The sequence below is a fragment of the Chrysemys picta genome, chromosome 4 (genome assembly GCF_011386835.1).
Source record: "Chrysemys picta bellii isolate R12L10 chromosome 4, ASM1138683v2, whole genome shotgun sequence".
In the NCBI taxonomy this organism is placed as follows: domain Eukaryota; kingdom Metazoa; phylum Chordata; order Testudines; family Emydidae; genus Chrysemys; species Chrysemys picta.
Window position 1 is genome coordinate 63408028 of NC_088794.1, and position 15387 is coordinate 63423414.

The 15387-nt window shown below is 59.5% G+C and overlaps 1 protein-coding gene across 4 annotated transcripts in view; it reads right to left on the reverse strand.

Moving 5' to 3' along the window:
• Positions 1-307: 307 nt before the first annotated feature.
• The window catches only part of ELAPOR1 (endosome-lysosome associated apoptosis and autophagy regulator 1), a 90744-nt gene continuing 75664 nt past the window's right edge, over positions 308-15387 (reverse strand). For all 4 annotated transcript variants that reach the window (XM_024112583.3, XM_065592452.1, XM_005312200.5 and 1 more), the window contains exons 17-22: positions 13329-13425; positions 12877-12978; positions 10890-11016; positions 10125-10303; positions 9227-9392; positions 308-571 (exon numbers count right to left, since the gene is read on the reverse strand). In XM_024112583.3, the coding sequence (XP_023968351.3) occupies positions 503-571; positions 9227-9392; positions 10125-10303; positions 10890-11016; positions 12877-12978; positions 13329-13425 (740 nt within the window). In that variant the 3' untranslated portion in view covers positions 308-502. The remainder of the gene's footprint in view (positions 572-9226; positions 9393-10124; positions 10304-10889; positions 11017-12876; positions 12979-13328; positions 13426-15387) is intronic.

A 15387-nucleotide genomic window follows, 5' to 3' on the forward strand; every position in this document is an offset into this window, starting at 1 on the left:
ACTTGTCTCCAGCAGGTTACTGTAGCTGCTGGCAGGTCTTGTGAGAATCAGACCCATGCATTAATCCACCGGCCTCTGCTGCAGTCCCAGGGTGTGAGCGGGTGAGGCCCTAAGCAGGCTGTGGCTAACAGGCTGGCTCACGGGCTTGGATGCAGAGGGGAACCTGGTCGATTTCAGGGGGCTTAGAAAAGGGAAAGCACAAAGCCCTGTGACTGAGTTTGGAAACAGTCATTTGGAGAGACATGGACCACGTGGAAACCCAGAGATGCGGGTCAGCCTGTCCGGACACAGGAAACAGGCAAATGCGTCGTTTAAAAACACACCTGTATTTGGCGATTTCTTTTGGAGGGAATGTTAACTTCAGAGTTTGTTTGTTTAAAAAAGCAACAGCTCAAGTTAAAAGTGTATCTGATAAGGCCACAAGGAGTTGTTCGGGGCACAGGGTTCACCGGGGGGTGGCGGCGAGGTATCCTGCAGCAAAGGCAGCGGGGATGAGGCTCCCCTAGAGGTCGATGTCTGTGCTGCCCGACGAGGTCTTCAGTGGGACAGAATCGAACCCGTCCGACGTCCTCTGGAAACAGCAACAGAGAGCAGTTGTCAATGGGCTCCGGTCAGCGCATCTCACCCTGCGCCAAGGAGCGCCTCCCATTGACTTATACGCCCACAGTGCCTAGGAGCCTGCTGCTGGAGCAGGACCCGTGGCACTAGGCGCTGTACGAACACACAACACAAAGGTGATCCCAGTCCCAATAGCAATCTGGGAAGGGCAGGATGGTTGCGACCACCTGGCACCTGTTTGTGACCCCCCAGGTCGGGCCCCTAGGCTGAGGGCCCTGGTTTAGACAGAATTTCTCTCATCAGCTGGCAAAGGCCCAGACAGCGAGCCGACGGCCGGAGAACAGCGACAGCCCTGTACGCAAGGCTAGTGTGCCTTTCTCTCCAGCGGCCACCCCGTCTGCTAACGCACCCTACAGTCCGCCGCTCCAGCCCCACAGCTGCTTTCCCCACTGCTCTGTGTGCCCCCCACCCCAGCCTTGGGGGGGTGCATGAGGAGACCGGGGGGTTCCAACCCTGCCTTTGTGAGCAGAGCTGCACAGGTGGAAATAAGCGACACCTCCCACACCCCCGGGACTGTCACTGCATTGTGTGTAGATGTGCTGACGCCCCAGAGCCTGATCCCTGCAGCCTGGGCTGCCCAGGGAGACTCAGCTGGACCCAGCCAGGAGGGGCAGCGGGGGCAGGGAAGTGGGGAAGGAGAAGCTGGTGGGAAGGCAGCAGAGCTCCATGAACCAGCACCGACTCCAGGCCGGGACTGTTCTGGGCTCATTTCCAGAAATGCTGAGCGTCCACGGCTCCAGCCCAGGGAGCTGCAGGGCTCAGCGCCAGCCGTCAGACCCCCAATCTGCCAGCAGGGGGCTGCAAGCCGGGGAGGCCTCTGAGCAAATGCGGGGAGGCTGGTGGATAGGGTTACCATATTTTAATAGTCCAAAAAGAGGACACTTGGGCCCTGCCCCGACTCCGCCCTTCCCCAAAGTCCCTGCCCCGACTCCGCCCCCTCCCCAGAACGCTCCGCCCCCTTCTCCTCCCCTTCCCCTGCTTCCCGCGAATCAAATGTTTGCAGGAAGCCTGAAACAGGCAGGCAGCAGGTAAGCTGGGGCTGGGGCGGTGGGGGGCGGGGCGTGAGGAGGCGCGGCCCAGTCCGGCCCCCCCGGCCGAGTGGCTCCCTCTGGCGGCCGGCCCCAGCCAAGAGGCTCTGGCCCCGGCGTCTCCGGCCCTGCTCAGCTCAGGCCCTGGGGCGCCGGCCCCGGTTCCGGCTGAGCGCACCAGCCCCGGCCCTGGCCGAGCGGCGTCGGCCAGGGGCCGAGCACCCACAGCCCCAGTTCCAGTGGCTCTGGCCCGGCTCGGCTTGGGCCCTGGTTCCGGCCGAGCGGCTCCGGCCCGGCCCCAGCCCCGGCCTGGGCGAGTGGCGCTGGCCGGCGGCCGAGCACCCCCAGCCCCGGTCCCAGCGGCTCCAGCCCGGCTCGGCTCGGGCCCTGGTTCCGGTCGAGTTGCTCCGGCCTGGCCCTGGCCCTGGCCAAGCGGTGCTGGCCGGCGGCCGAGCACCGCTGGCAGGGCCGGCTTTAGGCCAATTCCACCAATTCCCCCGAATCGGGCCCCACGCCTAAGAGGGCCCCGCGCCCAGTGGCAGAGCCGCCGGGGTGGGGGCAAGTGGCCGAGAATCCCTTCCCTGGCTAGAGGCTCCTTTTAAATTTTTACTCACCCGGCAGCGCTCCGGATTTTCAGCGGCACTTCGGCGGCGGGTCCTTCAGTGCCACCGAAGACCCGGAGCAAGTGAAGGACTCACCACTGAAGACTAGGAGCGCCTCCCGGTGAGTACAAGCCCCACGTGTTTGTTTACGTGGTTTTTTTTTAGTCATCCCTGCCGGGGCCCCGTCAAAACTGTTCGAATCGGGCCCCGCACTTCCTAAAGCTGGCCCTGACCGCTGGCCCCAGCAGCTCCAGCTCTGGCCCCAGCGGCTCCAGCCTGGACCCAAGCCCCACGACCCCTCCCTATTTTCCTGGACATGTCCGGCTTTTTGGAATTTCCTCCTGGACGGGGATTTGAGGACCAAAAAGCCGGACATGTCCGGGAAAATCCGGACATATGGTAACCCTACTGGTGGATTCAGGCCTTAGGAGCTTCCAGACCCCATCCCCCACCCCAAAGATTCATTGATCCTCCCTGCTGCCCACTGCCCCTCCAGCCCCAGCACAAGCCGCACCCTTCCCTCAGCTCAGCACGGGATGAGACGGGTGAGCTGAAGGGCCAAGGGAGAAGCATCCCTCCGGGCCTGCCTCCATCCCTCCTGCATCTGGCCCCCCTGGCCGAGAGTCCTGGAGGAGCCTCATCCCCCAGCTGGGGTGAGCCGGAGGGGCAGCAAATGGCAGGTGGGAGGATGGCAACAGATGCAGGGTGTGGAGCCTCTGAGTGCTGCTGAATGGACTCACAACCAGGGCTGGAGGCGAGCCCCGCATTAGCAGCTTACTCCTAGAAATAAATCACTTTCGTTAGCGCTTCTCTAGCGCCAGCTACCAGAGAGTCCCCAGGAACTAGATAAAATAAGACCTAACCTGAGACCTGCCCTGGCACAGGTCTCATTAGCCCCATTTCAGGGATGGGGAAGCTGAGGCCCAGAGATGGGCAGTGACAGTACGTCTGCTGCAGAGCTGGGAGTCGAGCGCTGGCAGGCCCATGCTCATTTGTTATCCGGGTTACGGGAGCCTCGAAAGGCCCCAACAAGGCCTGAGGCCTAGTTGTGCCGGGTGCTGCACAGCAGGAGACAGGCCCTGCCACGGGAGGGCAAAGAGAGGGGAAGTGACTTGCCCAAGTTCACCCTGCAGCTTAAAACCCAGGTGTCCGGGCTCCCCGCTCAGAACCTACACCACGCTGCATCCCAGCACATCCCGAGCAAGCTGCTCTGTTCCTGAACGCAGGGCAGAGCTGATGCCATGTCTCTCTCTACCTGGAGGCCACCTCCTGCTCTTACTTTATTGGCATTGCTCCTACAGACTCATACAGCTGAGAAGGAAAAAGACAGTTACCTTTTTCCATAACTGGTGTTCGAGATGTGTTGCTCGTGTCCATTCAACTTAGGTGTGTTAAAAAAGTATGGATTGGATGAATGGACTATAAAGTGGATAGAAAGCTGGCTAGATTGTTGGGATCAATGGGTAGTGATCAACGGCTCAATGTCTACTTGGCCGGTATTGAGCGGAGTGCCCCAGGGGTTGGTCTTGGGGCTGGTTTTGTTCAACATCTTTATCAATGATCTGGATGATGGGATTAATTGCACCATCAGCGAGTTTGGAGATGACAGCTGGGGGGAGAGGTAGGTAAGCTGGAGGGTAGGGATAGGATACAGAGGGATCTAGACAAATTGGAGGATTGGGCCAAAAGAAATCTGATGAGGTTCAACAAGCACAAGTGCAGAGTCCTGCACTTAGAAAGGAAGAATCCCATGCACTGCTACAGGCTGGGGACCGACTGGCTAAGCAGCAGTTCTGCGGAAAAGGACCTGGGGATTACAATGTCATTGATACGAGTCAGCAGTGTGCCCTTGTTGCCAAGAAGGCCAACGGCATATTGGGCTGTATTAGTAGGAGCATTGTGAGCAGATCGAGGGAAGTGATTATTCCCCTCTATTTGGCACTGTTGAGGTCACATCTGGAGTGTTGCGTCCGGTTTTGGGCCCCCCACAACAGAAAGAATGTGGACAAATTGGAGAGAGTCCAGCGGAGGGCAACAAAAATGATCAGGGGGCTGGGGCATATGATTTACGAGGAGAGGCTGAGGGAACTGGGATTGTTTAGTCTGCAGAAAAGAAGAGTGAGGCGGGATTTGATAGCAGCCTTCAACTACCTGAAGGGGGGTTCCAAAGAGGACGGAGCTTGGCTGTTCTCAGTGGAACAACCTCCACCGCACCTAGTTGCAGTAACCCCTCTACCTCCTGCGCGAGGAGACTCATGAGAAAGGTCCTTGAAGAGAGACGGGGAGGGAGGATGGGAAGGAGGGGTAGAAAGCAACTGAAGGGTGTAACCCCGCGCCACCGTACTGAGGACCCGTTGGTCTGATGTTGTAGATGCCCACGCAGGGGGAAAGGAGAAAGGTGGTTGGTAAAAATAGGGGAGGGAGGATCCTGGGAACAGTCCGGTAGGTCGTCCTCAGGCATACCCTCAAAACGAGCGCTTGTCACCTGTTTATTGTGGGTCGAGCTCGACTGAGAGGCTGTTGGCTAGGACGCCACTTGTAGCCTCTGGATTTCTTATGGGGGGTGTGGTGGGGCGACTGCCCCACACCCAGAGAGAGTGGGCTGCGGCAGGCCTAGGCGCCTGCGTAGACGCGCGGCCAATCAGGAAAGGGCTTACTGGGAGCCAATCAGAAGGCAGATTGGGGCCAGCCAATCAGGGCCCGGCTTAGCCATATAAAAGACTGCCCAGAGCAGGAGCAGTCAGTCTGTCCCAGGCCTTCAGAGGGGAAGGTCTGTCTCCAGAGCTGGGAGGCCAGTACCACGGACAGCGTAGTGTAGGCCAGCCTGAGAGAGTGGGAGAAGGCCCTACTCCATAGCCTGCCAGGCGGCAGGCCTGGGAGGAGGAGGCCTAGCGTAGAGAAGGGCTGTTGGGGAAGCGGTCCAGAGGGATAGACAGAGGAGGAAGGAGAAGGAAGACAGCGAGACTGTCACCCGAGGGCCTCTGGACCGGGACTCGGAGTAGTGGGCGGGCCTGAGTCCCCCCTCCCCCCTTTCCCCCTTTGTTTGCTGTGGTGCCCTACGCACAGCCACAGGCCGCAGGGAGTGGCCAGCCAGAACCACGCCAGGTCCTGGACTGTGAGGATCAGGCCCGAAGGTGTGGGGCTGTTGTTTACACCCCCCCCCCCCCGGAAGGGGGTGTGAATGGACAAAAGGGACACTGTCGGAGGACAGTGTTCCGGAAGAGGACGCCATACGTTGAGAGCAACGCAAGTCCGCGCACCCAACGAAGGCGAGACGACAGGTGGGATGCCACCCAAAGAGGGCGCTCTACTGGCTCAAGCTAATTCCCCGAGACGACCAGGAGGAGGTGCCGCAGCGGTGAGCTACCGACCCTGTCACGGGGGGGGCTTCTGGCGAGGGTGGCTCCCTTGGCCCTTAGGCTGCTGTGGCTTGAACCGCTTGCGGGCAGGGCTGGGAACATACCGGCCCAGCATTTTAAGGATCATGTGGGAGTCCGTGAGGCCATGGAGTGTATTGTCCGTCTGTTCTGCAGACAGGGCTTGCCCATCGGAGGGAAGGTCTTACATCGACTGCTGAGCCTCCGTGGACAAGGCAGAGAGGAGCAGCCAGATGCCAGGCGCATGGCGATGGTTTGAGCGGCGGTGTCCACCGCATCCGATGCCACCTGAAGCGTCGCCCTGGCCGCAGTCCTGCCCTCCTCCATGATTGCCTGGAACTCCTTCCTAGAAGTCTCAGGGAGGGAGCCCTCGAACTTGGCCATGGCTTGCCATGTTCAAATCATAGCGTCCCAGGAGGGCCTGGTGGTTGGCACCCTCAACTGGAGACTAGAGGATGAATAAACCTTACAGACAAACAAGTCTAGTCTCTTGGAGTCTGTTCCTAGGGGTAGTCCTGGGTTGACCCTGTCACTCCCTGTGGTTAACTGCCTCTACCACTAGGGAGTGGGAGCAGGGTGGGTGCACAGGTACTCATGGCCCTTGGGCAGCACAAAGTACTTGCGCTCAGCCCCCTTGGAGATGGGGGGCAGGGAGGAGGGAGTTTGCCACAGGGCATTGGTGATCTTTGAGACCTCTTCATGAAGGGGCAGAGCCATCCTGGCTTGTGCCCTGGAGCAGGCAACATTGAAGAGAGAGTCCGAGGGCTCCTCTAACTCCTCCGCCTGAAGACCCAGGTTGGCGGTGACCCGCTGCAGTAGTTCCCATTGCACTTTAGCATCATCCGGAGGAACCAGGGGAGGGGACCCCATTATAGCCTCGTCTGGCAACAACGAGGAAGATGCCAGTGCCGTAGAGTCCTCCACAACCATTGGTGGACCAGTGGCTTGCTCCCCTGCTCCCTCTTGGACCTGCGGGGTCTTCATGCCTGAGGCTTCGTGCACTGGAGGAGGGCGGGAGAGAGAGGCAGCTGGTCTCTCCGAGGCCCTGGACACTGAGCGGGCGGCCTGGGAGGGCTGGGTGAACCCCCACGGGTTTCATGGGTACCACAGGGCCAGTTTCGGTGCCGACAATGTAGCCGGTATTGCTGGTACTGGAACTTGTACCGTCATCTGGGAACCTCGCTCCGAACCAGGGCTGGGTCCTGAGTGGTCGCTCCCAGGCAACCAGGACAGAGCGGAACAGTGGCTCTGCCCCAACTGCTGTCAGTCACTCCCCCTGGAGTCTGATCTGGAGCGCGGTCTTGGGGACCAGTGGCGTTCAACGGGGACTGAATGGGGCTGCGCTGCATCTGCCTTTCATGGTCAGAGGCGTGGCGGCTATGGGAGGGCGAGCGCTGGCAGGACGTCCCCTGCGACGGGGAACGGTGTCGCTGAGGTGGGGACCGTGATGGTCCGAACGTGGGTTTACCCCATGACTGGGGAACTGCAGGAGCCGGTGTGGGCGGCACTGGGAGGGTCATTATCTCCTGTGCCACCTGCAGGGCCTCTGGTGTGGACAGTATCCAGAGCTGGCGGAGGCCTCTGATGCTATCCAGGATGGCCGGTGGAGAGCGGGCCGGGGTACCCCACTCAACCGGAGCTTGGGCCCGAGATCCTGGTGTGGGTGAAGACTTGCCTGGCACGGGACCTTGCTCGCACCCAGTCTTATCCTTTCCCTTGTTGGAGGTTGGAGACTGACCTCGCACCGTCTTCTTGGCCGGCGCAACAGATGGGGACTGGTGCCAGCCAGGTCACGGTGCTCGGTGCCGAGTAGAGCGGTGCTCCGGTGCCGGGGTGAGGGCCGACTCCATAAGGAGTGCTCTTAAATGAATATCGTGCTCCTTCTTAGTCCTTGGCTTGAAGGACTTGCAAATTTTTCACTTTTCACTAATGTGCCCTTTGCCCAAGCAACGTAGACAGCTGCTGTGTGGCTCACTAACGGGCATGGGCCTCTTGCAGCGATTGCAGGGCTTAAAGCCTGGGGATCGGGGCATGCTCCGTCCCAAGGCAAAGTCCCGTTTCAGGACCTACAAAGTCTCTAACTATAGCTAAGGGATTTACTAACACTAACAGAAAACTACACACACTATAAAACAAGGATTAACGAGTTTGTACGAACGAGAAAGCAACAGCATTAGCTGAAGCAGCAACAGTTCCACCACTGTCACTGGTGGTAAGAAGGATCTGAGGGTGGGGGGAGCTGGCGGTGCCCTATATACCGCAGCGTATGCGCACCACTCCAGGGGGTGCCAGAGCCGGTCCCCTACGGACACTGCTGAGGGAAAACACCTCCGGCACCGGTGCATGTGACGAGCACACACCTAGGTTGAATGGACACGAGCAAGCACTCCAAGAAGTAACAACCCCATGAACAATGCTGGGGTGGGAAAGTGGGTTCCAGTCCCAGCGATCACGGGCGGCACTCTGGGGGCAGGAGACTCCAGCGACAGATCCGGGACAGACCCAGGTCCCAGCACTGCTGCCTTGCGGCCCAGGCCAGGGAAATGGGCAGAACCTGTGGAGTTTATTTGTATTTCAGCACATTACTGGGGACTGCAAAGTGGTTCATTGTAACCCTGCAGGTGAGAACACTATAATCCGACATCAGCAGGGCAGGGGTGTGGCTGTGGGGCTACAGGCATTAGCACAGGTGAGGGAGGGCGCCAGGGCAGTCAGTACCACACAGCTGCTAGGTACTGAGACAGTCTTGAGTGTCAGGCGTCAGGGATCTGAAAGCGAGAAGATTCCTGGTGTAACTGCTTCCCCACTGGCTAGATGGAGGAGCTGCTCAGCATGGGAAGACAGCTTCAGCTTCTATTTGCAAAGCCCCAGTGGTTGAGATGCACGAAGCAGGGAGACACAGGGGCTGGGACAGGAGGCCCTGCAGGGAAAATCCCAGGACCAGTCAAGCTTGAGGAGAGCTTCCAAGAGACTGGGGTATGTCTGCACTAGGGCGTCCAGGCAGCAAGTGTGAAAAATTGGGGCAGGGGACGGAGGGTAATAGGAGCCTATATAAGACAAAGCCCCAAATATCAGGACTGTCCCTGTAAAATCGAGACATCTGGTCACCCTAGTCTGCACTAGGCCCTGTTCAGAGCAGACCAAGAATTCCCTGATCACACCCGGGGATTCCCATCCCTCCTGTCTTTCACTAGGGCACTAGGCCCCATCAGTCCTCCAGCCCTTTGCTCACTGCAGCTCTGGGGCCGGGCATGCAAGGAGTGTGTGTGAGATCAGCGAGTGCTGTGGGGAGCCAGGGGCTCTTAGAAACATTAGCAGTTCCTCCAAATCCCCGCTGGCAAACTGGGTTGGGAAAGTGGGGCCCAGAGGTGTTGGTGGCTTGCAAATGGTCTGCGTCTAAACTGGGAAAGGAACCCAGGAGTCCGGACTCTGAGGCCTGTGCCATAACCACAAGACCAACCTCCCCTCTGCCACTCCATGAGCACCCCAGCAGCGTTTCTGCCCATCCTGTCAAAGCAAGAGGGTTCAAAGGCTCGCCTGTGATCTGGGGAGCTGGTGACGGCTGCTGCCCCCAGCAACGGCACAGGGGACAGGCACCTACCTTGTAAGTGAAGGACTTTATCTTGCCAAAGAGAGACTTCTTGCTGGTGAATATCAGATCATCTTCCACATCTTCCCCCTCCATAATGGCACAGCTGTCGGCGGCTGGCAGCTCACTGTCCTTGGCAGTTGAGTTCATCACCAGCTTGGAATATTTATACTCCAACCTTCAGGGGAAAGAAGAGCAGAGTGGATGGCCCGGGCCCTTTGTGTGGGCACCCCAGAGATATACACAAAGGGATCTGTGTACTGGAAGGCCCTGGTTTTCAGAGGGTGCAGGGTGGTAAAACCATCAAAAGATCTGGGGTGCAGTAAAAATGGGGATGCAGACACTGATCTCCCTGGGACAGCGCTGCCTGGTGGGTCTGGGAGTGGTGGCTCCTGACAGCCCTTGTCCGCAGCTCCCTGGGGGCATCCCGCTGAGGTGGAGTTTGTGCGAGCGGCTGGGACATGCTGTATTCTCCAGGGTGTGGAGGCCAGGCAGCCACTTGAGCTGGTAGGTCAGGGCATCAGGAGGCAGCCGAGCCCGGGATCCAGCAGCAGGGAGCGAGCTGCGTGGGCTCAACGGGGGATGTGTCCAGTGAGACTGCCCCCGGCCAGGGTTTGTATCCAGCCCGCAGCAAGTGGGTCTGTCCCTGGCAGGGCCCTGTGCAACCTCCCTGGAGACTGCAATGAGCAGGTAGTTCTAGTGCTAGGCACTACAGGGCACCACTTTCCTCTCCCAGCCACATGCTGAGCAGTGCCCGTTCCAGCAACTCGTCCAAGCTGGGAGTCGACTGGATGGGTCATCCCCAGAGCAGGTGGTGCTGGCAAGCAGGGGATACTCCTCCCTGGGAGTCAGGACTAACCCCAGGGGAAGAGCCAGGCGGCAGCCCTCTAACAGGGAGGCAGCTACTCACTTTTGGTTTTTCTTCCAGAAGTAGCAGGTCATGACAGTCAGCAGGACGGCCGCGCAGGTCCCGGCCGAGATCCCCACCTTGAGCCAGAAATCCATGGTTTTGCAGATGCTGACTTTCTGCTCTGGGAGGGGGATGCCGCCTGAGCACAGCTTTGGCTCCCGCCACACGTAGGTGGTTCTCTGCAGGGGGCACACAGACAAGCCCTCCCTTCAGTCCCACACGTCCCAGGAGTGTGGGGGTGCAGCCAGGCCCCGGAGCAGCACTGTGCTGAAGGGAGTCCACTCCTTCTGGGGCAGCCCTGGCAGGAACACACCCAGTAGCTCTGGGCTTGCTCTCTGCTTCAGGCCCTGCCGGACCATTGTCCACCACCTCAGCAGCTCCTGATTCACCCTGGCTTCCACTCAGAGACAAGGACTGGGAAGGGCACTGATTCCCAGGGACTTGTGGGAATTTCCCATGGAATTGTGGGAGTCTGACCTCTGCTACAAGCCCTCTAGGCTCCCTGAAGACCTGCTGGGCTCTCCCAGAATGCTTTAGGGCATTGGGGACTAAGAACCCTGCAGCAGCATCACTGCAGTGCTGCGTGCAGGTAGTGTGGACACAGGGTACGGCTGCTGCCAGGAACAGCACGATGAGGGTGGGCCCCCTGCATTGCTGGTGCGAGCCCATCAGCTCGCTTACCTACCACTTGCTTCTCCTGCCAGCTGGACACACCCCTCCCCGCCCCAGCCCATGGAGGCGCAGCTCCATCGCATGAGAGCTCACCTGGATCCCGCCGAGGCAGGCGCTGACGATGGCGTGGTAATCGTAGACGGAACAGAGGGGGCAGGCTGTGGAGGTCTCCCAAAGGAAGTGGAATGTGCACCCGTCACACGTCCCATCAGGGCATTTACTGTCAGGAGAGATGAGGAGGATCCTGACCCGCCAGCCCCAGTCGCTGCCGGCAGCACCATGTGACCAGGCAGGGCTGCAGGCGAGCTGCGGCGTGATTCCAGGCACAGCGTGCTTAGTGTCCAAGCCCAGGGGCCTGGCTGGCAGCTAAGCTGAGCTCTCTCCGGCTTGGGCACCATCCCCAGCGATACAGATCCTGCTGGCCGCTTTCCACCACCTGTCGCACCCTGGCGACACACCAGGCTAGCTGAGGCCACAATGCAGCTCTGCACTGGATGGTCACTCACAGCTCTATTGCTCAAATGTGACGCAGGAAGGACCCTGGCTGGCTCACCCATGGCCGGGCCCAGGGGGCTAACGGGAGCGAAGAGCAAAGAGAACTGGCTGTAGTCCCTCCCTTGGTCAGCAGCTTGGATGCACTCACACAGGGACACATGCACAGAGGAACACCACAGCACCCCAGGAAGGTGGCAGAGCCGTGGGGGAAGCTCCCTGCTGCGACAGGCCGGGCCATGTTCTGCAAACCCAGCTCTAGTTTGGTTACAGAAACAGCCTCCCAAATCCTTGCGCACATCCAGACAGCCCGGGAACCAGGGCCCACATCTCCAAGCGTGGCCACTGAGTTGGGCTGGCTCTGTTTCTCAGTGCCCAGGCATGGAGATGCCAGGTGCCCACAGCTTCAGCGGATGCCAACAGGAAATGTGCTCAGGGCTTCTGAGAAATGGGCCCGAGGGTCACAATTTGGCCACCCAAACTCAGCAGCCATTTGTGAAAATGCAGCTGTTTCTACCCGTGGCAAGATCCCAGAGTGGCGGGTTTGGAGAGGAACTGTGAGCTCTGTGCCCAGCAAGCACCAGATACTACCCTATCCAGGAGCTGGGCTGGAAATGCTGACCTGTTTGTGAACAGCAGGCCTGGATGTGCCAGAGGAGAAGGCTGAGGCTGACGGAGGCTGATGGAGGCTGGGGAAGGGACACAGGTCAGGCCTGGGGGGAGTGAACAGGACCCGGCACTGCCCCAGCACAGTCCAGGGGAGCTTGGCTGAGGAGCAGGGCCAGTTTGGACCTAGGGCAGCCAGCTGGCCTCAGTCTAGCTCACAGATCTGAAAGCAGCCTTCAGGTTGAGCCAGCTGCTGCCCAGGGGCCTGGGGAAAGAATCTGGCTGTCCTGTACAGGGTGGGGAGAACCCTTCCACGCCGCCTGCGGCCGCACTCCTAGCCTGCCCTTCCCTCCCTTGCCGGGGGTTTTTCACAAGCAACACCCTGCAGCGGAGGCAGCTGGAATTTGGGCTGGGAAACGCTTCTGTGAGGTGGCCTGAAGCTCATTCGCAGCAGAAGGAGAGCGGGGAGGCCCAGAGACGGCAGCTCCCAGCATGCAACACTCCATCTTGAGCCATGTGGCTGGGCCAGCTGGTTTTCTCAGACATTTTGCACCACTACCAAGACAGGTCCCTCCCCTCTGGGGGCAGCTCTAGTGCAGGGAGGGCTCCAAGGGCCAGCTCAGCCGGCTCACAGTGGCTCTGTATGCTGCAGTGGCACCTTGTCTACACTAGGGCTCCTGCTGTTGCTGCCAAGTGTGGGGCTGCACGACTGGGAACAGTGCTGCTGGGGGCTTTCAGAAGGCTGAGGGCAGCTGGCTCCATGGCATGCCTACTGGACACAGCTCTCCACCAGCCGGCAAGCTGCCACTGCAACCTGTGGCTGGGTAAACTATGGACACCAAACAGATCAACACCCTGTGATGCAAACAGTCCAGGGCCTGGCAGCCTGTCCTGCACGTTACTCCATCTCTGAGTGGTTCTGCCTTGTACTGAGCCAGAGAGCAGCGGGGGGCCCACAGTGCACGGCAGCCCTGGTGCTTACCTTGGCACGGACAGGGCTCCGGAGCCTGTCTTCAGGGGGTCACATCGCAGGCGGATGGCTGTGGCCCGCCCAGAGCTGCAGGACTGGGTCACGTCATTGGACCTGCAGGTTAGGCAAAGGCACCGCACTTAGCAAGGCCCCTGGTCTAGTGTGAACACTCAGCACGGCCCAGCACTTCACAAGGCAGGTCACACAGCAGGGGTTGGGAGAAAATCTTTGTGCCCTCTCCCCCAGCCCAAGGGGACGGTGGATATGACTGTGGTTCCCTTGCTCCTTGGGGTGGGGAAGGGAGGTCCTGGACTGCTCTCTGAGGGCCTGGCAAAGGCTCCGCGTGGAGCTGGCCGCAGCTCTCTACACTTTGGAGCGGCGCTCGGCAATGCTGAGCTATGCAGGCGGCGATGGCGAGCAGGGACCCAGGCGCCCACCCCCCCTTAACTTGAGGCCCCCGTTACCTGTAGAAGAAGATCACGTCGGTCAGCCCCACGTTCTCGGGGGCGAAGTGCTCAGGCAGGGAGGTGATGTTGTCCAGGGTTGTTTCTGTTGTCACCCCTGAAATGACACCCAAGCTGATGAGGATCCTAGCACAGAGCGGCTCCGCTCCCAGTGTCTGCCCTGGGCCACTGGGAAGCAGGGTGGGCTCCCAGCAAGTGCTGAGAGACATGCGCAGCGGGCTGGTTCCTGCCTACCTCCCCTGCGCACTCGCCGTAGATCAGCGAGCCACGTTGGGCTCCTTATGGCTGGCGTGTGAGCACCAGGAACAGACAATCTGCAGGGGACGCTCAGTAAAACCGCCACAGCCCCCTGCCCACAGCGATGCCCGTTGGGCTGCAGCGTGGTCACAGCACCGGGGGCGCCAGCTGCTCAGAGGGAGCAGGACTGAGGAGCCTGCCCCTGCCGAGCCCTGCGCACAGGCTGGTGCTGCTGGTGGGGGCTGAGTGTTCAGGCACAGCAGGAAGGACTCCGCTGCCCCTCTCCCCCCATGGGGTGCGCAGAGACATGTCAGCAGCCAGCGGCTTCCGGGAGCAGCGTGGGGCCACGGCATGCAGGCAGCCTGCCTGAGCCCTACTACGCCGCCGGCTGGGAGCCACCTGTGGTGAGTGCCTCCTGGCCAGAGCCTGCACCTCGCACCCCCTCCTGCACCCCAACCCCCTGCCCCAGGTCAGAACCGCCTCCTGCACCCAAACTCCCTCCCAGATCCTGCACCCCAATCCCCTGCCCCAGCCCGGAGCCCGCTCCTACACCAAACTCCCTCCTAGAGCCCACAGCCCTCACCCCCTCCTGCATCCCAACATTTTGCATGTGATGAGGCTCTCGGAAGATTTTGGTTACAGACAAAACCAAAAAAAAACGGCTCTTCTTCTTTGAAAGGTTGCCGATCCCTGCTCTAGAGTCTCTTAAGGTGTGGAGGAATTTCTCAGTTTTCTTGGCAAACTTGATTTGATCCCTGGAACGGAAGGCCCTCGAATGCAGTTTGGACTTCCCCCAGAAAACCCGACAGCTGAAGCCAGGAAGCCCTCCTCATGACCATTGCCATGGAGATGGAACATGCAGCTGTGTCAGCGGTGTCCAAAGAAGCCTGTAGGGATGTCTTTGCAAGCAGCTGGCCCGTAGCAATGATTGGCTGAAACTGCTCCCTCTCATCCATTATTAGAAGATGCTCAGTAAAGGCATCTTAGCGTGGCTATACTTTGCCATGAGGGCTTGGTAATTGGCGATCCTACACACAGCATGATTTACAGCAGATAAATCAATACGCTTAAAATCTTTGCCATGTGGCGTGGCCTTGGGGTGGTGCTGCCTGCCACGTTTGTTCACAGCATCGAGCTCACAGGAGTTTGCGGGGGATGTGAAAATAAGAAGTCTGAGTCCTTGGAGGGAACGTTGTGTTTTGTGTTCGCTCTCTTACGATGGCCAGGCCAGGCCATGTTATTTCTGCTGGGTCCACCATGGCCTTGTGGATGGGTAATGCGACACGGTCAGGGGAGGTGGTGTGCAGGCTGTCAAGTAGTTTATGCTGCGACTCCTTAAGCAGGCGTCCGCCACCCTTTTAATAAGGTCCTGAAATGGGTTAAAATCAGCAGCCCAGGATGTGGTGGCAGGTTTGTTAGGGGAAGATGGAGAAATGCTGGTCGCAAGGAGTAATCTTTTTGTCCACTCTCGCTTCCTGGTCCTCAAAGGTCTCATCCTGTGGATCAGGAGCCCTAGAGAGACGCTGGTGGGGAGTCTCTTCTCTTCTCCTGGCGAGAAGCAAAGCACTAGGAGCCCTCAAAAACTGCTGACAATAAGCTGCCCAAGGGTCCAAGTAGGGCCACTGAGGTGGTGAAAAAGGCATGGGTGGGGGCACCCCAGGGTGTTCATACCATCTGGGTGGGGCTTGTCTCTCATGAGGGTAAGCTGGGTCTGTAGAGATCTCAGGAAGGTGGGCTCATTGGTAGCCGAAAGGAGAGCCTTGGACAGAATGAGGGAGACTGATGAAAAATCCCCATCATCGTCTTCCTCTTCATCGCTGGG